The sequence below is a fragment of the Sylvia atricapilla genome, chromosome 1 (genome assembly GCF_009819655.1).
Source record: "Sylvia atricapilla isolate bSylAtr1 chromosome 1, bSylAtr1.pri, whole genome shotgun sequence".
NCBI lineage: Eukaryota > Metazoa > Chordata > Aves > Passeriformes > Sylviidae > Sylvia > Sylvia atricapilla.
In genome coordinates this window covers 105,832,104-105,858,732 of record NC_089140.1, presented here as the reverse complement: position 1 = coordinate 105,858,732, position 26,629 = coordinate 105,832,104, and the positions used below count along the sequence as shown (strand labels likewise).

General features: G+C 40.7%; 2 protein-coding genes across 3 annotated transcripts in view; one reads left to right on the top strand and one right to left on the bottom strand.

Moving 5' to 3' along the window:
* Positions 1-1,408: 1,408 nt before the first annotated feature.
* Positions 1,409-12,191, bottom strand: RIOK3 (RIO kinase 3). The gene is made up of 13 exons (XM_066329935.1): positions 11,678-12,191; positions 10,807-10,928; positions 9,885-10,030; positions 9,652-9,756; positions 8,988-9,097; positions 8,122-8,265; positions 7,118-7,245; positions 6,039-6,224; positions 5,536-5,695; positions 4,449-4,529; positions 4,271-4,360; positions 3,857-3,964; positions 1,409-2,756 (listed from the first exon to the last, which is right to left on the bottom strand). The coding sequence occupies exons 1-13, from the start codon at positions 12,179-12,181 to the stop codon at positions 2,655-2,657; spliced, it is 1,986 nt and encodes a 661-aa protein (XP_066186032.1). The 5' UTR covers positions 12,182-12,191; the 3' UTR covers positions 1,409-2,654.
* A 4,917-nt stretch (positions 12,192-17,108) lies between these two features.
* Positions 17,109-26,629, top strand: part of TMEM241 (transmembrane protein 241) — a 55,447-nt gene continuing 45,926 nt past the window's right edge. For both annotated transcript variants that reach the window (XM_066329880.1, XM_066329872.1), the window contains exons 1-3: positions 17,109-17,252; positions 20,732-20,778; positions 22,536-22,613. In XM_066329880.1, the coding sequence (XP_066185977.1) occupies positions 17,181-17,252; positions 20,732-20,778; positions 22,536-22,613 (197 nt within the window). In that variant the 5' untranslated portion in view covers positions 17,109-17,180. The remainder of the gene's footprint in view (positions 17,253-20,731; positions 20,779-22,535; positions 22,614-26,629) is intronic.

Sequence of the window (26,629 nt, the reverse complement as noted above, 5' to 3'; positions counted from 1 at the left end):
GTGACCGGCCCAGTCAGTTCACCTGCACTGATTTCACATCAGACTAGAGATACGAAAGTCACAATTAAGAATTACAACAAGCTGCTTGTTCTGCAGATCCCCCTCCCACAATATCAAACAATTCTGTCAATCGGAGGTGACAAGTATATCCAAAGCTTTTAAAGCACCTTAAAGTTTATAATTTACAAAGTATCAAAATTTATTGCTTGTTAGCCAGAAGTTTAGTTAATCCGGGGTGAAAACTTAAGAAATTCTACTGACGTTTTCCCTTCTCCTACTTCTGTAAAAAACAGCATGAACTTCCTACAATTGCAATAGAAACGGAGGTATCCTTGAGGGGGAAGCAGCAGACAAGTAAATAAAACTTGAAACTCATCTGATAGAAACAGATTTTATGGTCCAATTTCAAAACTAAGATTCTATTTGCTCAATAGTAATCCTGGAACCTTTTATTTCAAAGGAATCCAGGAAAATGCTTGTTTTAGCAAATTCTTCTTTTCAACTACTTGAAAACATGCCCAGGCGTCTTAAAATCATAGCAAAATCCTGAGCCAATTTTACTGCTGGAAGTGAAAGTATATTAATATATAAAATGTATAATACAGTATATATCATGTATTTGGGCCCAGTAGCTTTAAATTAGTCTCAATGAAAATTGCTTCATTTATTTGGGGTATGTTTGGGTTTTTAAGGCTGTGCTAGACAGATTTTAGCAAGAAATTAAAAATTACAATAACAACTGAGGCTTTGGTCCAAGCACAGAGATACAAGCAGGGACCTATTTCAAAAAGTAGCTCAAAAAACACCCTCCCCTCATTTCCTGTTATTTCTGCCTTCTTCCTCTCACTAGATACAAATAGCTGTAGCAATGTCTTCTTTATACAAGAACATTTTAAGGTATTAGCAACTGTTCTGAGATTTTTTCCCCCTCTAAGAAATGTTAAGAATATTAAAACTAGCTGTAAATCAAGAATAGGACTATTCTCTTTTTTTAAAAAAAGCCTTCTCCTCTGGAGTAGATTTGGCTGTCTTTGACAGCAGCAGCAGCTTGTAGTCTTCTTGAAGACATTAGCACTTCCCTAGTCTTTTCTTTCCCAGGTACCATTATTTTGGGAATCTGTTTCACCGAGAAATTCGGAACAGACTTAGGTATCCAAAAGATACAAGTTCCTTTATTTCAAAAGTAAGGGGTAAATGCAAGATACTTGTCTGATTTAGAAAAAGGAAGAGGACCCAAGTGTTGGGATGAAACTGGCAAGATCAAGGTTGTTTACCGTTCGTGTCGTACCCACCCAAACAGTGATTTTTATATTGTTGTAAGGAATTAGTGCAGTCCTGCCCTAAGACTGCTCTAGTGAAGCACCAAAGATCAGTGAAGGCCTCCATGATGCAAAGAACCATGCAAGAATACCACCACAAGATGTTAAGATTTTACTTCACCACCAGTTTTCCAACAAAAAGAGATTAAAAAGTCACTGTCACAGCACACTGTGAGGTCACATGTAGCATCACTATATTCTGCTTGATAAAGAGCAGCAGCAGAAACTAGAAACCAGAAATCAGTTAAAAAGAAGTTGATCAGAATTCCTTAATTCCAAACTATCCCACCACATCAGTTCATCTTTAAATGTGGTTTTTTTGAGAGAAACATCAGTAAATTTTTAAAGTTGCTTAAAAAAAAAAAAAAAAGGAGACTGACATTAAGAATAAATAGACTGTAGAAACCAGTATCAGCCATCATTATTTCTAAACAAAGCTTTTTTTGCTTACAGGTGCAAAAAGAATACTCAAGATTTGTCTAGGATTATCTTTAGGGCAAGAACATTTGATGCTCCAAACTGATATCCTAGGTAGAGACAGGATTATTATAGGGTTCTTTTTGGCTTGCAGTAAGTTCTTGGAACCATTTGTGTACTAAGAGTGAGGCTACCTGAACTGACTCTTTATTATACATCATTGACTCACAATTTCGTGACATGTCACCAACAAAAGTCCTCTGCTGGTTGGATTCAAATCTGTTTCCCATGTAATACCCAATAGTATTTACAGATATAATTAGAGCCACATTCCCTGTACTTCAAATGAAAAAGTCTAGACTTTCACATTTATAAATATATTACTTTGCTAAATTAACATTTTCGTATGATTGGAGTGCACAGTTTGCTTTTCATTTTGCCCTTGGTGGAGATGGATGAAAGACATTGTGTTCATACACAACGTTTAATTAGTTTTTCAAGTTGCATTAGGGAAAAAAAAGAGGGACTCTTCTAAAAGTGTGCTTTCCCACTAAATACTTTGGACAATATAGGTGATTTTAAAATTTTTTTTAGACTAAAAGATATGTAAGCTCTGAATCATGCAAAATATGACCATCTGAGCTACATTAGTCTAATGTAACTGGGCAATTGGTGAAGTTGTCAGTCTGTTAAAAGTGGTAGTGACAGTCCATTCTCACAGTGCCAGCCTGATGTGTGGGAAGAGTTAAAAAAAAAAAGCAAACCACTGAGGCATCACCATATGCTTGCTGTGTTTTCCATTTCGGTATTCCCAGCCAACCACTCTCTTGACATTGGCAGTTGACATTTATCACTGCACCAACATAGTTAGAAGCAGTAAATGTGTGTTTTGTTTCATCAGCTGCGATAAACTCAGTGCTATTCATCACATATAGGTGGGTCTCCATCACTGGAAAACGTTGACAGTTTCTTTCCATGATTCTGCACATGATCTTCATTCATCTTCTCCAAAGCTTCAATCTAGAGATCCAAAAATAAAATCATGCTGAAATCATAAAACCATGCCAGCAGCAGAAGGCTTCTGAACAGCATTAAAAAGTAGCTTTTGAGGCCAGAGCAGGTATGTAAAATGTTGCTATTTCAAAGATTCAGTCACATGTAACAGCTCCAATGCAGCCAGAGACACCTTGAAACATCTGTTCTCAGCAAGTTACTAAAATGGGCAGCACTCCTTCACAGTTTGAAGCTACAGAACTAAAATACACCAGTTGCAGGGAGGACTGGATGATTTCTTAAGACTCCAGCTGTATTCTTCAAAGTACAGAAGTGTGCCTTTATCCAATGACACAGAGACTGTGGAACTGTGATATTGTGTTCCCTTTATCTCTTTCTTACATTGACCACCTGTCCCAGGAGTCACCCAATTTCCAGCTCCCACCTACTCCATGCCAGACAAGCACAAACCTGCAATGTCATTAGCAATTAGGGAGAGTAGAATTGCCACACTGCCCTTACTTTAATTAGAAAATATGAAACGTTTGACAACTTGTTGTTTTTTTTTTTTTTTTTTAAATCTGGTATCAGGATGTAGGCCTTGAGGAGTTACAGCCAAAGGTTGAAAATTAAAAGTGACCAAACAGTGACCAAAGATTCCAAAGTCTATATTTACATTAGCATGATTTTAAGATTCAAAATTAAAAATGTTAGCCTAAACTTTAAATTAAGAATTAACATTTAAACCATGAAAAATGAGTGGTAGAATAATTATTTTTAAGCCAATTTCCCTTTTACTGCACAACCTTTAATGTATGTAAGGTAAGACAACAGCTTTTAAACTAAAACAGCTCACTAAATTTGCCTTAATGCTGGAATGAGGCAACTATATTCAGCATGAAGTCTTTTCTGGGAGCAGGGGGATCAGGAAAGGGGGTGGAGAGGTCTACCTAAGTTTCTGTAAATGTTTGTACTAGGTTGAAATACTCAAGGTTTTAAAAAGAGATGCAGAATGACTACTGAAATTTCACTCATATTGATCACACAAACTAAATGTGGAAAGCTAAGGTATTACAACAGCTACCATAGCTAACAAAATTGAAATTGTTAGACAGAGAAAGCCATACCTCTGCTTGGAAGTCTACTTCATTGTCAGCTGTAATATTTAAACCTGAGACAGCATTGAAGAGTTCACGCTCATTAAGTGCTTCTGCCACGCCTCCTTTCTGGAAGAACTAGTCAATATTAAGAGCACACATTAAATACTTCACTACAGAGAACAAAATATTCCTTTGACTTTCCCTAGTTACTACATTTACCCAAAATTACATTTTTGTTTTTGCTGACCCAGAGAATAACATAACTGAAAGAAGTTTTAAGTTCTAGTGGGGTAATTTTACCTTTCTACATTTTGTTCACTTTCAGAGGAGGACACTATCAGCATGGAAAATGCGTAAGAGTAATCTTCTATATATCTAGGATATGTTGTATGTTAGAAAACATGCAGCATAACAGAAAATTGTCATACAAAGAGGTCCTACCTGTGAAACATTCCTACAGTCTCTGAACAAAAACTCAAGTCCATGAGGATGGGTTGGCTCCACAGACTGACTGACATCAATGAGCCAGACCTGTAGTCACAGAGAAATAGCAATTCACTCTGTGTTAGTATTTCACAGTAGATGAAACATTTTTCCCCTAAATTAAGAACAAACTCACCTTCCCATCATGCCACAGCATGTTGTATTCACTCAGATCTGCATGGACCAGGTTGCACTCCCTATATAGCTGCTGCATCATCTGCAAGGAACCAAATCAATGAAGGAAGTATGCTATACTTCAAATAAATATTACTAGCATGACTATATTAAAAAAAAAAAAAAAAGCCAAAACAACCCCACCTTTCCCTAATCACCCACATAATTTACATAATTTTTACTCAGTCTTCAATACACTTCCATTCAGGGAATTGCAGTTTTGGCAAACTGCCAGCAAACTAAGCTTTTTATCACTGAGCTTAGCTTTGGCAAAGTCAGAAGAGCTACTCTGGTAAACTCAAGTCAGTTCTGCCAAGCAATCCAAGTGCAGCAGACAGATAAGCGCATTCTCTAAACACGTCATTTTCATTTCTATCACATAGGAAAGAAGTATCGCAGTTGTAGACACTGAATCCTAACCAGTACACAAATTCACTTAAAACACAGCTGTGTTGCTCACAAGCCTCATTCTTTTTTGACCTAGACCGTTCCTGTTACCAAGCTGTGGGGCTGGTTGCCTGGTTGGGTTTTTTAGTAATGTCATAGTGAGTAGACAGTTAGCAGGTGTGTGTTTGAACCAAGAGATAATAGGAAATTTAAGCATCCACCATGCAATATTCTGATTAATTCTCCAGTTTCTTGGTTTGCTGAAAAAGGGGCAGGCCATCCACTGCAGAATGCTTAAGCATTGTAAATTAAGTGTTTGGTTAGCCCAGAAAGACTTCAGAGAATTTTCTAAACCACATACTGCTTCTATAAAAGGAGGACTACTTGCTCACAATTCCTCTGCTGCAAAACATCTGATTGTCATCAAATTCCAGTATGTTTTCCACTCAGATGAAGATTAAATTTAATTTTTTTTTTTAGTGCATAATTTCTTATTGATTCTAAGTCACACATTAAACGGCAGCAAAATAAGACTTTGGACTTTGTATCTTGAAAATTATGTAAGCATCCTGAAAAGTAAATAAGTGCTCATTTGTCCTTACAGTTATTCCCTTAAAAGAAAATAAAACCCAGAATTGGAGGAGAAATCAGCATCATCTTACATTAAGAATCTGATAGTAGGCCTTTTTCATATCTTCACTACTAAGTGTTACATCCTTTAGTTTAGGAGCTGGGACTTGATCCTGGCCAATGAAAGACATAACCAAGACGTGTTTCTTAAGGATAACCACTTGAGGACAAGGAATTCCTGCATTTTGCATTCTGTGGATCACAAAATTGATACTGATTAAGAAAAACAGAACAAAAGCTTCCAAGTCCCCAAAGTTCTAGTTCCCACTCTCTCTGAATACTGATCACTTTTACAACTAGAACCTGTTAACTTCATGAGCCTGAAAATTTTGCTGCAAAATCACTGAAGATGAAGACAGCTTATTAAACTGTAAAAAACCAGAGGCTTATACAATCAGTTGTATATATATTATGTATATTATATATATTTTGGCCTAAAAGTCAAATACCCAGACATACAGTATTTTCCTTAAACAGAGAATAGGAAACTGACAGGGATTTGGCAACTACACTTCCTTTTTCTTTCTTTCTTTACCTTGTTAAGTTATGCATTTCTTTCTCAGCCCACATACGAATAATTTTTCGTGGGTTCAATTTACTGAAGCGGTCTTTAAATCTGTAATCATCCTTAATGTATTTGTCACGGTTCTTGAATTCATTAAGAGTTGTTTTAAACACTTTGATGGCACATTCTGCAGGAATAACTTTATCTTCAGTTGCACTGCTCATGGAAGAAGACATATAACAAAGTTAACTATTCACATATTTACAAGCAAATTCATGGGTTTGGGTTTTTATACATTACAACATACAGCAGTTTTTAATATAAGAGAGGATCTAATTTTCTATCACAGTTAGAAGCCAACTTGAATTTATAACAATTCTATGATTAAACTTACATATGAATGTTTGGGTTTTGGCATTTTGATTATTAGTTGCTTATCAAATAGGTTATCTCTCTCAATTTGTTAAGGCACATCTTTTCTCCCCAACTCCAACTTTCTCCCTTGGCATCTCTAAATACATTATCTGTATTTGAGTTTTATTAGTTCCATCTCAAACATCACTGGTTTAAAGTCAGTTAAACACAATGCAGTCACCATAATGCACGCTAATCCTTCCAGTATGGCAGGAAGGATTCAAGAAGTGAGCAGCATCTCAACACTATTCTCAAGTTAACTGAAAGTAACAAACAGCACCTCCACTGATCTGCAAATATAGAGCTGACAATAGAGCAATCTCTATGGAAGGACAACCTTCAGGTAGCCCAAGATCCCCACAGCAGCTCTGTGGTCTGGGGCAGGCCAGTGGAAAAGAGTTTCTCAAAAATCTCAAGATTTCCTTTTTTATAAAAGGAGTACATGTTTTTCCACAGAAAGGCACAGTGAATTTGTCTCCATTCATTAATAGCCTCTAAGGAGGAAAGTGGGGAATTTTTATACTTTATGGTTGGTATCATTTGGCTTTCAGATTTTATTATTATCTGCATATACACGAATACAGCCTTTAAGTCCAAGAAATAAAAAAGGTGCAGATGTTTAAATCTTTTTGTGTTTTCTGCTTTTTAAATCACCTCTTGTACTTAAAGCAATCAGTAATAAACAATATACTCACTTTCCTCCATAGGCATGAAAAACAACAGATTCTTTTCCTGTGCTGATGCAACCTGTGATGGTCTCAAGCATCCCAGAATTGACCATCTTGTACAGAAGTAAACGTGTTTTAGGATCCACCGCTTTCTCCTACAGGACATGAACAGAATGAATAGGCAAGACATGAATACTCAAATGAATAAAACAATTCTCTGCTTTACCATGAGTTTAGAATATTTAGATATCACAATAATTCAACTAAGTGGAAAGAATAATGTATTAATAAAATTTCTCTCAATTGACAAAGGGGAAGAAAAAAAGCCAAACCAAAATAAACATGTGAAGCAAAGCATATCTGCTCCAGGACTAATTTAATACTCTTAGTTTCCCATCAGCTGAGCAGCACATAGTGTGTTTTACTAACTGGATATACAGACTGAGGCTCAACAGCACTTTCTACACTTTCAAGAAGCCTTTACATATCACGAATCACAATAACTCAAGTATTATATTTCTTTGATATAAGTAACAATAAAGCAAAGCAAAACACACAAATTTGAAGAAGTCCACATCAGGAATTACCAGAGGCCCTACTCCAAACTCACTCAATACAGTCTATCAAGTAAATTCCTAAATTATTAGGTCAGTTGGTCACCTCATCTTCCTGAAACTTGTTATGAAGACAGATATTTGGACCCATATGGCTCAGCTGCAGAGGATTAGTCCTCTGGATGTTTCTATAAATAATTTCCAGGCAGCTTATTCATTGTAGCTGATTAAGAGACAAGTTTTGAAAGACAAAGAGAAAAAAACAGTAGCTGCTTGCTCTTACTTCGACATGGCTCTCACAGCAATGCAGCTCAAACAAAGAGCCTTTTTCTAGTAGGAGTTGGCTGATATCATTTCCTTCAGCAGCGTTAACATAATGTTACTTAGCTGTTTTACTAAAAATGGAATGTTGCAAGAAGTTACCCAGCAGTGTTTAGCTATTACACAAGATAAGGAGTAGCTAGATTAAAAACATACAGCAGTGGAGTGCTCCTTCTTCTCATGAAGCCTTGCACTTCGACGTTCCTCAGAGTATGCATGCTGTTTTAAGGCATTGAAGACTTGATTTGACAGCTTTAAGTCCATCCCAATTCCATCCCCAACTTGGAATTCAGGCGCAAACTACAAGCAGAAATAATAGGAATTTAAGCATTGTTACTAGCAGATGCCAAAAGTTGGCACAAACAGAAATTTCTCATTCTGATTTGGAAAAACTCAGGATAGATTCGGACCCATGTGAAACCCACTTTGTGAAACAGCAATGTTGTTGCTATGTTAAAACCCACAGATTTAAACTCAGAACTCAAAGTTCTGCCCAAACTGATACGAGATTACCTAACATCCTGCAAAAATAGCACTTGCAGAATTTCCTTATTTACAGAAATTGCACTAGTTACCTCAAAGAAAATGAAAGGTATGTACTACAGGCAAACAGACTGAAAAGCTGTAAGTCAAACACTTGACTGAAAATAAGTTATTTGGCTTACCAGACAAAATTAATTACAAAAAAGATGACACAATATCTATGCTTTTCAAAAATAGATTTCATATTTTATTTGCTTGTGTGCCAAACTTGCTGCTAGTTTTGTTTTGCCAAAATAGTTCAGTGCAAATTCTTGAATTGCTCAAGAAAAAACTATTATTAAACAGAAAACCCACAAAACTCAAACTGCCAATGTGAATAACCAGTAAAGCAAAGACTGCATTGCTTTCATCCAATGGGGGAAAGCTGAAAGTCAGCACCCTACCCAGCAGCACTGGTGGACAAGCAAGCATTAGTTCTTTGGCTGAATTGCAGCATTCCAGTTTTACACACAAATGAATTTCCCCAACTTTTCACTTACATTTTCCATGCGAGCAGTGTTTTTTCTTCCACATACCACTTCATCATGTTTCGTAGTAATGTCTTTTCCTTTTCCTATAAAACCCCTTCTTGGTGTAGTAGTAGGTTTATCTGCCAGCAATGAGAAAAATAAACCAAACTTTACAACTTAACAAACATAACCAATGCTCATAGAAGTCCCACAAGATCCACAAAAGTAACATAATTTTATTTATAAAACAGAATATGTGGCTTCAATTGTATGATCTTAATACAGTCTTCTCTTATCCTTTGCACGACAGCTTTTTTGGCTAGGTTACAACTTCCTTCTCTGTCTTCTCTGGGGTATCAGACACATTTCTGGCATGCCATGACAGGAGTATTCAGTATCGTGTGCAGATGATATGTAACTACATCATCCAAATGTAGATGCCAGATAAGCACATCCCACAAGACTTCCCAGGTACACCAGTTATTTTGCCAGATTCAGCCACTGAAGCCAACATACTGGCAGACAGAAGCCTGAAGTTACCCACCCAATCTCCTGTTGATACCTCCCATTGAGGTGACCTGATTTTAAATGCAGCTGGTGCCTCTCCTTACATTAAAACAAGACCTAATTTAACTCTGTCATATTCTCAGGTCTATTGGCTGAAGAAATTGTATTGTTTAAAGCTGTCACATACCTGCTCTGTATGGATCATGACGGGTATCCTGCCAATCAACTTCATCCTCTGAACTGTCACTGTCATAGGGATGCACCTTCCGATAATTTTCAAAGGATATGGAGACTTGAGAAACAAAACAAATAGGCATGCCTATGAATATCAGGGATTTGCTACTTCCTCACAGCTCTGTCAATTTAAGCTAAGTGCCAAGAATAGGTCCAATGCAAAAATATTCCTTCTGATGAAGGTACCTTTGCTATCTCCATTGATCTTCTTCTCTTCACGCCGAAGCTGTGCATCATATTCTCTGTCAAATTCCATCTGCAGCATCTGAGCTAGCATGAGATCACTAGAAGTGTCAACATTTTCTCCTGTAATATATGGTCCTTCAGCAGCACTACATAAGAAAAAAGGAATTTTTAAAAAATTAAACACAGCAATCTAAGCAGAAACACTGCTTTATAACACTTTCCCACTCTATACAACAGACTTCAGCCAGAGCTGCTGCACAGAAAGGAATGGATCTCGGCTGCCTGCCTCCTCCCTAAGCCAACACCAAATATTAATAGATCATGACTTCATTTCTCTTTGCCACTCATTTACGATGCAAATTCTACTTAAGCATTTGCTTGTTTAGCATTCTGCAAGAAGCATTAAGCTCTATTTTTAAGATGTCCTTCAAGGAAAAGAAAAGAAGGCATACAGGTGTGTGCATATTATACTTATTAACACATTTAAAACATCCCAAACTGTTTTTTTTTTTTTTTGTTCTGCTTCACAGGAAAGATAGAGCTTTCAAGTAGTGGAGGATACAGGTGATATACCTGTAGACAGTTCTCAAAGTAACACTACACTGTTGACAAGAGTTCCTGGAAGGGCAGATAAAAAACATTTCTGAATTTTCTCTAAATATAGCTTATAGACTATGTTAACACCCCCAGAAAATACAAAGAAAAAAAAATAAGGATGAAGAGCAACAGAGAAGAGAATCTAAGGAAGACTTTTAGCTGGGGAAGCCATCTTCACTGAAGAGGATCTGAAGAAGCAGAGTTTGGGGCAACAAGCAAATCATTTACTATATTGCTGTGCACTGAGCACATTGTAAGAAAATGCACAAGAGAGAGAAGATGGCATCACAAGTATAGGGAACACTAATCCAGGACTTAAACTTACGCAACCACTTCAGGAAAAGCAGCATTTTCTTCTTCCAGCTGCAATTCTTTTGCCAGCTGTTCACTCATTACATCAGCAAGAGAACATGATATTGATGTTGTGCTAGGGGCTCCCCACGGACACTGTAAGTAAACATTTTATTCAAGTCAGTAATACTTGTGCAGCGGCAACACAATCATCAGGATAATTAGCTATCGCTGGCTCCAAAATAAGCTCATGTAATCTTGTAAGGGCTTTTCTACAGATACTCGAGGAACTACTCAAAGAGTAGTTTCATAAACTCAATAGGGAGAACTGGGGTTGAAAAATTGTTGATAGTCATTTACCAACGAAGGAAAAAAAGTCAGTTTGTCAGTGTCGCTACCATCTGGAGGCAGGGGTAAAGCCTTCCCAGGAGGTCTGCATTCAAGCAGACACACAACCTGCGTAAAACTTCTCTTCGAATAAGCCAACAGCAGTGGCTTACGCACAGCTTCCTCCCCCGCTCCTAGAGCCCTGAAAGGTCAGCCATGGTAAAACATGCCCTCAATACCGCAGAGGGACACTCACACCTCGCTCGGGGAGGCGGGGACTGGGGAACAACAAATCCAGGCAAGCTGGGACTCGCTGCCTACCGCCGACATAGCCGAGCTCACTCAGCTCCAGCTCCCTCGGAGGGAAGCCTCAGCTATCAGGCTGTCACAACAGCTCTCACCACCAAGGAGATAATTGCCGGCAGCCGCAAACCACGCTCGGGTCGCTCTGCCGAGTGCCCGTGACCCTGGTGGTGCCGGCACCACCTCGCAGCGCCCTCCCCAGGGCCTCGCTCCTTCTCCCGCTCCCCCAGCTCCGCAGAGCCCGGACAGCCCCTCGGTGCCGGCACGGCGCTCACCTTGCTCTGCCAGGCGGGGCCCGGCCCGGCGTCGGGCGCGGCGGCGGCGACTCCCACCGAGTCCATCGGGCACGCAGGGGCGGCAGGAGCCGGGTCTCTCCGCGGGGCAGCAACGCTCCGACTGCGAAACCTTCCGGGTCCTCCCCGGTTCTCCGCCGCCGTCAGACGGCCCATTGGCCGCGGGTGACCCGCCTTTCCGGTGATGTCACCGGGGCGGCCGCGGCCTCGGCGGCGGCGTGCGGAGCCTGCCGGGGCCGCCTGCGGGAATGCCTGCCCGACCCCGCTGCCCGGGGGCTGAGGGACAGCGCTGGGCTGGCGGTAACGCCAAAAGGAGAAATTAAATAGCTGGAGTTTGGTTTTGTCTCGGGGAGTAACCAAGGGAACGGTGGGAGGGGAAAAAAACCCCAACAAACCAAGCAGTAAGCCAGCGGCAAAATATATGGATGAAATGGAGTCCAGAGAAGGGGTACGGAACTGGTGGAGGGTCTGGAGCCCATGTCCCATGAGGAGCGGGTGAGGGGGCTGGCGGTGTTTAGCCTGGAGAAAAGGAGGCTCAGGAGTGACTTTATTGCTCTCTACAACCACCTCAAGGGATGCTGTGGCCAGCTGGGCTCGGCCTCTTCTCCCAGGCAACAAGTAACAGGACCAGAGGACATAGCCTCAAGCTGCGCCAGGAGAGGTTTAGATTGGACATTAGGAAGAGTTTCTTTGCAGAAAAGGTGATTAGACACTGCAATAGACTGCCCAAGGGAGGTGGTGCAGTCACAGCCCCTGGAGGTGTTTAAGGCAAGACTGGAGGTGGCACTCAGTGCCACGGTCCACTCGGCTTGGTGTTTGGTCATAGATTGGCCTCCGTCTCAGAGGTCTTTTCCAAATTGATTCTGTGAAATGAAATAGTTGGCATTTGTTTTTATTTCAGGAAGTAACTGAGGGATCAGGTAAAAAAATACAACAAATTGACCAAAACACCGGCAAACAAATTAATTTGATCCCAATCCTGTAAGTCCCTGTAGATGCAAATTTAAATGTGTGACCTGCTGCCTTTTACGTCTCAATTTCATATGTAATGTTTATCTGGAAAATAGTATTTTGACGAAAATGCCCTATTTCCAGGACTGCAGCAGCAGGCTGGTGTTTTGCTATGACACATTAGGTCTACTTGGGCAAGTTTCCTTAAAGGAAGGAAGCAATACCTAAGAAATCTCCTTTGGCCTGGCTCATCACCAGCTGTTGAAGGTATCTGTCTGCAGTCAGACAAATGCACCATCACAGTCACTGCTGATAATCTGAAAACCAGCCTAGGAAAGCTGGGTGGCTACAAGGGCAGAAGTGGTAAGGGATTCTGTAGTCTCTGTGGCATCCCCCAGCAGGCTGGGGGATGATGTGAGTATTTGGCCTGCCTGGCAGTATGGGCTTTGCTAGATGTAACTTCCCCGTTTTACATCTAGCAAAGCCCGTACTGCCAGGCAGGCCCAGTAAAGGCCATTCATATCAGTTCTCAGCCATGCAAGAATCAGCTTCATCGGCCAAAGTTCCTCTTATTTGTCCTTAGCAACCAGCAATGACGTAAGACATTACAATCTCCTAAGACACTGTTCCAGAGTTCATTACCTCAGAAAGTTCCCAACTAAAAGACAAACCATTTGGAAGAGGGTAGGGACCCAGATTGTTACACACAACCTGCAGGCATGACACAAGCTTTTGCCACGAAGGCATTTTGCCACGAAGGCATTTTAGGTTGTAAAAGACCTTTAGGATCATCAGGTTCAATGGTTACCATAGCACTGCCAAATGCTGGCAAGAGTGGCTTTGTCTGGTGATGCAGTACTGGCATGTTTCTTACCCTCTTTGCACTTAGCCCTGGTGAAAAAGAAATTATCTATTTCCCTTTGCAGCTGCCTTTTGGGGTATGAAGATTACTGCCATGCACCCTTCTATCTTGCAATATCAGCTGCCCTGGGAAAAATCATTATTTTTGCACAGCCGTACAAGCACTGATTAAGAAAATGGGTTTTCGTAGGTTTTGATTCAGAAAGACATGAACAGTGACTAAATATTCCTATGTCTTGTTATAGAGTTTTTAATTTTCAAAAACAAGTATTCTATTTTAGTGTCTTAAATATTTCCTGATTAAGCCTTGATCCCATGACCTCTTATATGTATGAATCAAACTTTGAATTGAATTGTGATAAAAAGAAATGTTCTGTGAAATGATGTGTAAACAAAATTATTTGCAACACAATCATACCTCCCATTAAAAATAGTTAAAATCTAGATAGAGCAGAAACTTCCCTTCATATTATCAAAATAATTCCAAAGCTCCATAGTGATTATCTTGTATGTAATTTAAGCCAGTCCTGATAAACAACATTAGCAGAAGTTTATATCTTCATTCTTAATCCCTCTCTGTAAGTGGTCTACAAGAATTCAAACTTGCTCTGTATTTGGCTGTAAGATAATATATCATTTTTGCTCAAGTCTCCCACTTGTATTAAGAAATACTGCAAAAAGCTCAGATATCACTGTAGTATTTTGCATGAAAATGATACCTCACTGTCATAAAAAGTCAAAAGTACTCTTACTGCATGCTTACGTTAGTCTTTGTAGATATCCATAAAGTTTACTTACTCTTTTTTAAAGCTTTACAGGCTGAATTTGTGGCACTATGCAAAGTGTGCCTTCGTTTGCAAAATACACTTTTGACATTGGTACATCAACAGGTGCTCTGCAAAGTGGAAATGCCCTGCCATCCCTAACACATCCATTACAGTGGCTCATCAGTGATCTCTGTGAGCCTGGATGGACCAAGCATTTCAGCTCTGGAAATCAATATCTATGTTGGGCCATTGCTTTACAAACCAGATGGGATCACGTCTGATGCACCCAAATACTTGAATTTATCTTGGTGCAGGTCAGCTGTTCAGCTCTTGCACTCTGTTAGCCTTGTCTTTTGATGCTAAATGTAGGAGGTTAGACAGGCTCATTTTATGGCCTGGATTTGACCACTTAGTGCCTCCCTCCCTAGTTTAAGCCATGCTCATAAATAAGGTTCCTTATTTAGCTGCTTTGCTCTGTCCTCTAAAAACAGGGTGTACGTGTACAGAGAGGGCACTGGACTTTGTGTTGTCTGAGCAAAGTCAAGGTTAGAACTGCAAAGATAGGGCTTTGCTAATACCAGGACCGGGAAAAACAAGGCTTACTTAGGCCATAATTAAAGATCACCCAGTAACCATGACCTGACAGGGCATGTCTCACTGCTTCTTACCTGCCTGGCATATTTATAGTTCACACGTCACCAGTGAACCATAGGAGTGTAGAATAGTTGGTTGGAAGGGGCCTTTAAAGGTAGTCATCTAGTCCAGCCCCCTGTAATAAGCAAGGATTTCTTGTCATGGGTAGGAGTGGGAGCTTCAAAGTTTATTGGAGAAGCACTCCCAATGAGCCATAAGGTGCAGAAAGGATCTCCTTGCTATCTAAATTTCTTCTCAGAGAGGAGCCAAGGTGCAGCTGGATCCAATCAGCCTCCGACTGTGTGAATGAACTTTATATATATGTATTATATATATATAATATATATATATAATATATATAGATGTGTGAATGAATTAATTATAGGAGTTTATAGATTTTATAGATGTGTGAATGAAATTATAGATGTGTGAATGAACCTTTGTACAACTTTGTCCTGTAGGATAAATGATGGCAAACCAGATCTATTTACATAAAAATGAATGATTCATTATGATAATTTATTAGACAATAAGATCTTAATCAGAATTATTTACTACAGACTATAGAAACTACTACAGACTATAAAACTACTAAGATAGGAAGGCACAGTGTACTCTAACAGAGCAACTATATTAAAGCAATTCTACTAAAACTAACAAAAAGAAGTAGTTACTAAAGCAGAGATTGATGTTACTCACCCATACTAATGACCATGGGCAAAATCTCTTTCACTCACTCAGCCTTAAGGACTAACTTTGAGGGGTGTCCCCACCCAAAGGAAGAATCTTCATACACCAAGAAGGGATATGTTAGAAGAACCAAACCATATAAAAATGGACTGGACTTTTATAGTGTAAAGTGACTGACTGCCAGTCATGTGTCTCCACGCCGGCTTAGCAGCTTGCCTGCCAAATCTTTACCTCATTGTCAGGTTGTAAATTTGGGGTTGATGTGTCAGACTGGTGTTATCATAATTCAACACCAAAACCAGCTTGATGCCCTCTCTTAGCCCACCACTGGACTGATAGCCTTGTAAATTAAGCATTGTCCTTGTAAATAAGGGCATTGTCCAAGTTGCTTGACCACATTCCAGGGCAGAGCATCCTGCTAAACATCTTCAACTAAATGAGGTTGCTATGAGCCCCGACCAGCCTGGCCTTGAGCTCTTCTAGGGATGATATATCCACCACTTGTTCCACATCTCACCACCTGCACTGTAAAAAAATGCATTCCTTACATCTAGTCTAAATCCACCCACTTTCGGTTTAAAGCTATTCCCCCTACCACTCCATGCCCATGTGAAAAGTCCCTTTGCAGCTTTTTTTGCGGGTCCCCTTTAGGTACTAAAAGGCTGGTGTAAGGTCCCTCCAGAGCGTTCTCTTCTCCAGGCTGAACATCCTGAACTCTTTCAACCTCTCTTCACAGGAGAGGTTCTCCAGCCCTCTGATGATCGGTGTATCCCTCCTCTGGACTTGCTTCAACAGGTCTTTCCCTTGCCGACTGTCTCAGGGCTGGACGCAGCACTCCAGGTGGGGTCTCTCAAGGGCAGAGGAGAGGGGACAATGTCCTCCCTCCCCTGCTGGGCACGGTTCGGCTGTGCCCGGGCTGCGGCGCTGCCGGCGGCTCCGGCCGCCCTGAGCCCGGCACGGCCACCCTGAGCCCGGCACGGCCGCCCTGAGCCCGGCACGAACACCCTGAGCCCGGCACGAACACCCTGAGCCCGGCACGAACACCCTGAGCCCGGCACGGCCGCCCTGAGCCCGGCACGGCCGCCCTGAGCCCGGCACGGCCGCCCTGAGCCCGGCACGGCCGCCCTGAGCCCGGCACGAACACCCTGGGCCCGGCACGAACACCCTGGGCCCGGCACGAACACCCTGGGCCCGGCACAAACACCCTGGGCCCTGCATGGCCACCCTGAGCCCGGCACGGCCGCCCTGAGCCCGGCACGAACACCCTGAGCCCGGCACGAACACCCTGGGCCCGGCACAAACACCCTGAGCCCGGCACGGCCACCCTGAGCCCGGCACAAACACCCTGAGCCCAGCACAGCCGCCCTGAGCCCGGCACGGCCGCCCTGAGCCCGGCACGGCCACCCTGAGCCCATCACGGCCACCCTGAGCCCAGCAAAGCCGCCCCGAGCCCAGCAAAGCCGCCCTAAGCCCGGCACGGCCGCCGGGCGGCAGCAGCGGTCCCGCAGAGGCGGCGCCGCTGAGGCGACGTGTCCCTGCCACGGCCGATGGCCGCCGCCCGCCGCCGCGCTCCGCGCTGACTGATGTATTTGAAGAGGCCGGCGGGCGGCCTCGCCTTCTGCCTCTTCTACCTGGCCGCCAGCTTCACCAACAAGGTGAGCGCGGGGCCGCGCCGCTCTCGGACGGGCCGGGCGGGGCGCAGGGAGGCGCGGGGGCGCTGGCTGCCGTCCGCGGCTGCGGGAGCGGGGGGCGAGGGAAGTGCAGGGGTCCGGGAGCAGGAGGAGGAGAAAGAAGAGAGACGGTGCCCGCTGCTTTCCCTGCCCTGCTCAGGGAGAGCCCGGAGGACCAGCCCTTTCCGGACGGGACTACCCCACGAGTGAAAAAGTCCGCGGCGCTCCAGCCCGCCGCCCATCCCAGAGCCCGCCGCTCCCGAAACTGCGGATAGGGTACCGGTTTCGTTTCTGCTCAGTGTGTGACATCTTTTATCTTTCCACGATAGAGAAGTTCCATTATTGTCTCGGTTAGGAGAGCAGGGAGGTTGACATCACATCATTCCAATGAATGAAGTGTTATAGACCCAGAAGTTACGCTGCGCTGTAACTATCGCTGATGCTGTATATAGTTCATTATTGGGTGTCTGGCAACTGCACTCATTCTCAAAAGAAGATTTGTTAACTGGAACAATGACATCAACTATCCAAGGGAAAATGTGAAATATTCAAACTATTATTTTAGTAGTTGAGCAAATATTAACTTCCATGGCAACTTTGTTCCTTTGACAACTTAATTAACCTAAAAATTAAGGACAATAATTTTGTTTTCCACTGTGTAGCAATTTCTTATTGGAAGTGCTCAAGTGTCTAAGCAGAAGGAGCTGGCTGGAGGTGGTCACATTATGAATAAAATTGTATCATTTAAACGTAATTTGAAAGTAGTTTTTTCACTCTGCTAGAAGGAGATGAGTAACTGCTCCATGCGATCCTATTTGTCAGAGAGAGTGTCTGTATTTCTGGTGCAGATTTCTGAAAGAAAAAAAAAATATTGTTGAAGCATGAATATTCTGAGGGAGGACTAGAGAAAAGCAGCATTTCAGAGGTGAAAATGAAATCTTTTCTGGGCATTGGCCAGTGGTTTCTGTTCCAAGATGCATTTGCTATTAAGGATGCCCAGAAGTAGACCAGACATGAAGCAAAGTGGTGGGGAGAGATACTGCATCTGATTTGACAGACTGCTGGGAGCAGTGATTAGTTAAACAGAAAGGGGCTAAAAGAGCTGCCAGGTTGCATCATGGATTGGGAAGGGTACTTATTTGGCTGAACAGTGCTTGAGGGGAAGTCATATAGGGACATTGACAAAGGGCCTTCATTTTCAAACTTGAATGTAGGTTTTAGTGTAATGAAGTTAAAATAACCAGGACATAGACCTTTCAGTTGTTGCAGGTGGCGCACAAATTCAAGCAGGGGTACAGACATGTAGGTAGATCATCCTGATTTAAAATGCATGTGGCAGTTCTGACAGGTGTATCTGTAAAAGGACCTGTTGTGAATTAACCTGTCTTGGCTCTGTATACTGGTGCCAGCTTCTTAGTGGCACCCCACAAACCTGAAAACTGGACCTTGCAAGATGCTCAGAACAGTTTTCTCTCTGCTGAAAGCTTCCAGCTTCTCCTTTTGCCCTTGACAGCTTCTGCTGGCTCCTGGAAGGAACAGCAGGTACCTTTAATTTTCTCTGAGGAAGCTTCAATCATTCTTCTCCTTTGCAGAATTGGTATTTATATACTTCATGACGGGAAGTTGTTAGACCTGGAAGACATGTATTTATGCCTCACATTTGCATATATACATATTTAGTGTGAAGAGACACTAGCATCCATACATGCAGGCCCAGACCAAGCAGGCTAAAGCAATGACACAGACTTTACTTTTTACCCCCATGTATTACATCTCTGATGGGCTTTATGGGCTGCTTAATATTTTACACAAAATAGTGTGTAAGCAGAATGTTAAGGCTGTGGGATACATTACTCATAAGGAGGCAATTATATTAAGATTATTGCTCTTGGTTCTGCCAAAGATTTCCTCTTTGGTACAATATGATTTTAATTGACTGATGCTAATAATGGCTCTTTGTTCCTGTTAATCCTTTTCCATTCAGTGTGATGTATGGACTGTGTTCAGACGGTAAAATGGAATTCAGATGACAGCCTTCTCCATTGTTCAACGTGTCCACTCCATGCCTCATGTACCTTAGTGTCTGTTACCTGCCACAGTGTCTGAGGCAGCATCTAGCAGTTCTGGCATGGGAAGTGTCACAAATGAGTGCTTTAGGTTACTCAGAGAATCACCAGCAAATGGATGGACAAAAGCAGATTTAATACTAAAGTGAAATCATGATAAAGTTTGTTGGAAAGGTTCACTCTATTACCATCAATACTACATTATGACATCATTATATCATTATTATATTACTACATCTTTACATTTACGACATCATTATTAGATGGTTAAAGCAGAGAAAAATCAAACTAAAATTAATCAATCAAAAAATCAATCAACCTAACAATATTTACATGGAAGTAAGAACAGGAAAGGGTAAGAATAAAAGGGAATAAGACACATTGAGTCGCAGGATTCAAAGTGGACTCTCTTGTCAAACTTAATCCCATATTTGATCAATGGTTTAGTCTAAAGGTTTTAACAGCACTTGAACATAGCAGCTCTTAATCAAAAACTTAATTTAAACAATTTAAAAAGATTAATATAGAATTTAATATAGGCACAACAGTGACTCACAGGCCTATAATACTTACAAACCTAATGTACATAAGAATCAAAGAGAGCAATATTCATAATGAATTTGCTATAGCATATTCATATTCACACACCCTCAGATCTAAAGGAACATGTACAAGGTATACCCAGGAAAAATCCCCCTCAAATTCAGTGAAGTACTCACTTTGGATGTCCTTGCATCTTCTTCATGGGCAAAAGGTTGAGTCTTGAGAAGTGGACGGTATCTGCCCAGGATCCATCATTGTCCTTCAGAGATCTTCCAAGTGTAGCAAACTTGGGAGTTTGCTGGCTCTGAGAAGTGTCCCACTCAGAGGAGGTTGCTGGTTGCATCCTGCTGTGGTTCAGGAGAGCTCAAAGGGTCTCACTCAGGACTGCTGTTTATAGGGTCACAAGAGAGCTGGGTTTAGACAAGGTATTTTTCCTTCCTGGCCTCAATTGAAGTTTGTAACTTTCTTTGAAAGTCCAATAACAAAAATGTTTTTCCACTTGTGTTGTTATGCAGGCAAGAAAAATAAATCTCCAAGGCTGCTTGTTAAAAAGCTGGAGAGCATTAAGTTCCTGACAGCAGACTGTGTTTCTGATAAGCTGAAGTGGAATTTAGCCCAGGTGCTGTTCATCAAGATTGAGGCCTATCAAACATTTCAGAGATCATAGTGCAGCCCGATGAGGGAAGGGGAAGAAATACACCACAACAAGCAAAATTACTAAATAGGTCTTTTGTCTTTTCTACCAAACTAAAGCAAAATGAAAACTTTTTGTGTATGTTTTGTTGCTTGTGATTGTTTGTTAATATTATAAACTGTAGGTGTTTGATGTCCATAAATCTGCTATTTGTTTTCCAGTATGTCCTGTCTGTCCTGCAATTTACCTACCCTACCCTTTTCCAAGGGTAAGTATGGTTTTAAGAATTGTCATTTGAAAAATGACTTTAACGTCTTGCTGTTCCATGCTGAAGCTAACTTGACCTGCCCTTGTCCTTACTGGCTTTTGCTATCTAGAGAACATGCTTCATGAAGTCTTAATAAAGAATTCATTAATGTGTCTTTGTTAATTTTTAAACATCATGGAGGTGATGTAACTGAAATATGTAGAGTTCATAATTTCTCATTTTCCTTAAAGTCCTAAGCTTCAGCATAGAAAAGTAGCAATTACAGTACAACCTCTCTTCTTTGGAAGAGAGGAAAATGTGGAAAATGTGTAATTACAGTACATTCTTTTGCTGTGCTAGAGAAAACCAACATTAAACCCATCTTTAGGCATTCACAAGTACCATGTTGCTTCTTTTCATGCTTAGCCTTGGTTGTAAGTCTGCATCACAAGTCACTATCGTACCTTAATGACTGTAATGAGAAATTTAATGTTTTGGTAAGTGTCTGTATATACCATCAGTGCTGTTGATGAGACATTTAGTGAAAATCTGGCCTTTTAGAGCCAAGACCTCATTCATTTTTGAGATTATGTTAAAACCAGCAGACACTGGATATCTTTACTTCCTTTTCTGCTGCTTAGCATGGCTTACGTTTTTGCCTGAGTCGCAGTCTCAGAACTGCAATTAACTCTAGGAATAATTGCCTTGGGAATCTCCACTTACTTTGAATATGTTCAGCTCAATTAGATAAGCAGTGAATGCTTTCTTCAATTTTGGCACACACAAAGAGAGTGTCTTTTGCACAAGACTCTTATCATATGGGGAGAGGGGTTTGAGTAATTTGTGTAAAATAGACATAAATCAACAGAAAAGCGTATTTTAGTGGCAAACAACTGCCTTATGGCCTCTGTGTTACCACAGTTATTTTCTTTTTCTATTATTTGGAAATGCATTTCAGCATCTTAATATTTTTCCATAACTTCTGGCTTTTAAAAATTACCTTTCCTTGAAATTTTTTAGTGGCTCAGATGCACTTTCATTTAGACCTTCAACAGATGAGCAAAGAGGAAAACAATGTAATTCTCAGGTCATGCTGTTACTGTTCATTGTCCTTGGTTTTGTTCCCTGTACAATCTAAGACAAACTGCATAGTCCTAAGCATCTGAAGCTGTCACAAACTTCTGTCCTTAAAACCTGAGACAAGAGGAAATTCTTCACAATAAAGTTGATGGGATTTCACCACTGGCTTGGATAGAGCATAGTCAAACCTGCAGCAAAATCAGGGAAACCTGGCTTTTAAGCTCTCATATGCTCTTCATCCAAAAAAAGGTGAAGTGAACTGTGATAGTAGCATTGAATATTTACCACATTCACGTGGAAAATGAGTTCACTCTTCTCTGACAGTGTCCAACTGCACTAGTACTGCATAGAGTGAATATTTGTTTATTTGTATGTGTGAGAAAGGTTTTAAATAATTGCTTAAATGCATTGCAATGAATGGGAATAATAAATAAGCCCACTTCTATACCTGTTATGGATGTTAATGTCATTTAACATTTTAATACAGTATCTCTGTCTGAACCGTGCTAGATATTCAAGGATTTTCACCCAAGAAACATGGAACACCTCTCTGAAAAGCACTGGCTTAAGGAAGAAGAAAGCTGATGACTTATTTTAAAGCACAAAAAATCAGTGTGCATTACTTGTTACTTATTCTAAGTTATCTGCACATATTCCCTAGGCCTCACATATTATTTCCTAGTGTCATTCTCTTTCAGGTGGCAGACATTGGTGGGTGGACTTCTGCTTCACATCTCCTGGAAGCTGGGCTGGGTGGAGATAAACTTGTGTTCAAGGTACTGTAGTCTTTTTGGTTATCTGCCAAACACTTATTTTCTGTAGCTGGATTACAACATAGTTAAGTTGGTCATGGATGTTATTAACCAGCTAAAATAGAGTTTGATGTGTGTGGGGGTGTGGGTGTTCTGCTTCACAGATTTAGGAGAGGGCTCACATTTTATTTAAATGGGTGTTTAATGACACACACTTAAACCGACTACTAATATAAAGTGGATTCAATTTAACCTTGGTAAGGCAACTCAAAACCCCTTAGTGAAAGCACTAAGGATGTCTTATCCAAACATCTGTCCATGTCTCTCCCCTGGATTGTTTCTTAGTATTCTTGGTAATGTTAGTTAAGAGCATTGACACAACCTTCCACAGAACCCTCAGGGCTGTTGTGATCTGCCTTTTTCTGAAGCTGTGTCTCATAAATGGGGCTCATTTACCTTTTTCTAACTGATGTTAACCATAAAACAAATTAAATGGTGCTTTGTAGACAAGAATCATCTGCTTGAACTGAGTGTGACATCGCAGCTCAGAAGAGTTGTCATGCTGTGCTCTGCTCAGGTGGACCCATTGTGCAGTTTAGAATGCAGCACCTTTTCTACTGTGCAAAATGGTATAATTTTGAAGATCTATGCCATAGCAATCATTGGACCTTCATCTCAGGAGATACTAAAAACCTGCCTGGGCAACGACCTGAGTAATGTGACTTGACTCTGAAGCTGGGAGAATTTGGACTAAATGATTGCCAGACATCCCTTCTAATGTAACTTTTTCTCAGTGATTCTGTATTAGCAAGTGACAACTGATGAACTTTTTGTCTGAGATTAAAACAGTTGGCTTGAAAAATTGAATCTCCTCACTTGGAATGAAATCCTGTAAGTATGTCAGAAAAACCAGACTGTGTTCTGTTTTCATGTCCATAAACGTGATTACATCACCATGGAAATATAAGTGAGGTCGTAAATGAAAATAGAATTCAGTTTCCTATTTATAGCTGCAATAAACTGAGGATATCGTAAAAGCTGTCAGTGACTTTGACAGAGACAGGATTAGGGTCCACACCTTGCTTTACTGGCAGTTGCTGGTACATATATATTATCATATATTATTATCAAATTTATATTTTTCATGTAGCTTTTGTCTTCACAAAACAGTCTAGAGGAATTCAGCCATCAGTAATGTCGTTTTACAGTTCAGCTTTTCGTCACTAATGATTACTTCTGCTTCAAATCATGAAATTGAGGAAATTGAATGTTTTTTTTTCCCAGCTTGGAAAAGATACTTTCATCTTTTCCAAACCTGGGAAGACATTAAAGAAAATAGAGGACAAGAACCACTCACTGATGTTGAAGAGATTGCTTTTATGTAAAAAGGCTGGGATGAAAAATTAGTTTTAACCCTGGAGATTTGAGGCCACTAGATGTCAGCACACTGTAGGGAAAGGGTTTGAAATCCCTCTTGAGAAACCTCTTCATTAGCTTAGTTAATACAGAATACTTGTTCTAGAATAGACTGAATGGACCAACCAGAATTAATTGATATGTTTTGGCTATAATTCATCCAGCTATGAGTTTAAACCTGCCTTTCTTCACAAAGATTAGGCACATCCTTTAATGCTTTGCAGAGGTGGGTCTGTAATGCTTATCTCCTGTATTAAAAAAATAAATCAAAGCCAAACCAAAACAACCAGCCTGAAAACCCAAACATGGAAACCCTCTAAATCTCCAAACCACTACCAACCAAAAAATTCACCAGCAAACAAACAAACAAACATAATGTGCTGAGGTGATTTTAATGCTCCCACTTGGATATGGACATTTCCATCCCCCTCTTACAAAATATCTGTCTGTTGGTTTGAGGGGAGGGTTTTGTCTATGTGCAGGATACTTAGGACTATCATAGCCAGTCTTCAGTCTCATCATGCTTGAAATAATCAACTGACATCCATTTGTTTGTTTATGTCCACAAAGTCTCCATTTTTCTGTCACATGGACTGATATATTTTCAAAGCCAGTTCAGGTTATCCCAAAGTGTCTCAGCAGAATTAAATTATTACATAGAGATCATTGCCCTTTTGTCTAAAGCCCAGCACACTAACCTCACTATAAAGAACGTATTATTTGGAGTAATCTCACTTGGGTTTTGTGGATAACCTGCTTTGCCTCTACTTCCCTCCAGGGCATACAGTATGAGACTTTCCATCATTGCTTCTAAGCAGCAAATGTTGACTGTCTGCAAAGCTTTTATCCAAAATAAGAGCTCTGTGGAGCACAGAGGAACATGCAGCATCTGCATAATGCTTCCGGTGTGCTGCCCAGCTTCTGCTTAACCTTTGTAGGCACATAAGTCTGATGTGTTCTGGTTGGCATTTCTTGTAGTTCTGCATTTCACCCACAGCTAAGCAGCAGCTTAGAGCCTTTCTTTAAATGTTGTTTGGGGGAAGCTACCCATTGCCTACCATGGGACTTGGATTTAGCCCTACAACAACCACAAATTCAGCAGTTCTTTTCCTATTTTGCATGTACATCACTGTATTGCCAACATGAGAAGCTGCTAATTGGTTTACAAATGAGACAGATTGTTGATGCTGACACGTTACATCAAACATCCGTGCATTCTTTTTCAGTCCTGAAATTTCCATTTGGCAGCATAAAATTCTATCCTCACATCATGGAAAAAGCATCTGAAGTCCTTTTCCGTTGCACTTTGCGGAATTGCACTGGAGATGAAGAGATATTTGGGATTCCTACAATTTAGTGGTGGGGAACATGAAAGAGTGATATTTTTATGTTCTGAATGGAAATTTGGTTTTCATCATGTGTTCCCTTTATCTTTCCAGACCCACTTTCTTTTCTTCCCTCCCTCTTTCTTCAATCTGTTGCTGTTCCAATAATATGGGGGTATTTTTGTTGGTATCTGATGTGAATTCATTGGTAATGAGGTATGACAGTATTAGATCTCGGTCTTGATGAAATTCCAGTTGAAGTCAATAACCTCAAAAGAAGCAGTGCTTTTATAAAAATTTATGGTGACTAGTCAAGAAAACCCAGAGCAAATATTTATGCCAGTGAAAGTATCTAAAGATTAGAGCTTGTGACCCTGAGTTTTTTATTATCTTGGAAAATTATATATCTGTAACAGAGGAAATGTAGTATTTATGGCTTTTCCTTTGTCTGTGATTACATGAATCTTTGTGCATGTTTTATCTTCATTCATACTGTTCTGATTTCATTGTTTAGTGGTTGGTTTTCTTGTGTTCCATGAAGTGTGATGGTATACCAGTATCTAAAATTACATTTCATGTCTTGCATGTTAATTGGAAGTGGAATGCAAACTAAGGAACTACAAGCAGTTTGGTTTTGTTTTGAGAAGCAGCACTGCCCTCTGACGTTTTCTCCACTTTCATTGAAAGCTTGGGAATATTGAATGGGGCAGCCATGTCTTCAGTCCTGGGAAGCCCTTGATTCAGGCCTTTGCCTCATGGCTACTCCTTTCTTCCTATGCCCAAAGTCTTACATTATTCTCTCCGAAATTTACCACCTGCCTGATCCCTTTTTTCCCTTTAAGTAACAAGATCAAAAGTAGGAAAAGTGCAAGTTTTGAAGCCCCTTCTCAGAACTGAAACCTGACCCTACTGCAGTAATAATGGCTAAAAAAAAAATTAATCAAATCAATCTGATGACTTCATTCCTCCATTACTTGTCGAACTGCCTCTAGGAGTTTGGCTTAGTCAAAGGAATATCATTAGGAAATCCCAAGAGATAGTCTTCCACAGAGACAATCTGATCTTTAGGAAGAATCTCTTTGTAAATCTGGCTGAGAAATGAATGTGTGGGTGCCCAAGTGTATTTGTACATACTGAAAATGTGTGCTCTCTGTGCAAGTGAGCCATTTTATGCCTTCATTTGTCAGGTTTCATTCCTTTCACAGAACATCAAGGAAATTAGTTGAAATGTCTCTCCTTTAATACCAATGGGAGTAATTTCTAAGGGAGAAAAAAAACCCCAACACAATTTTGGAGGGA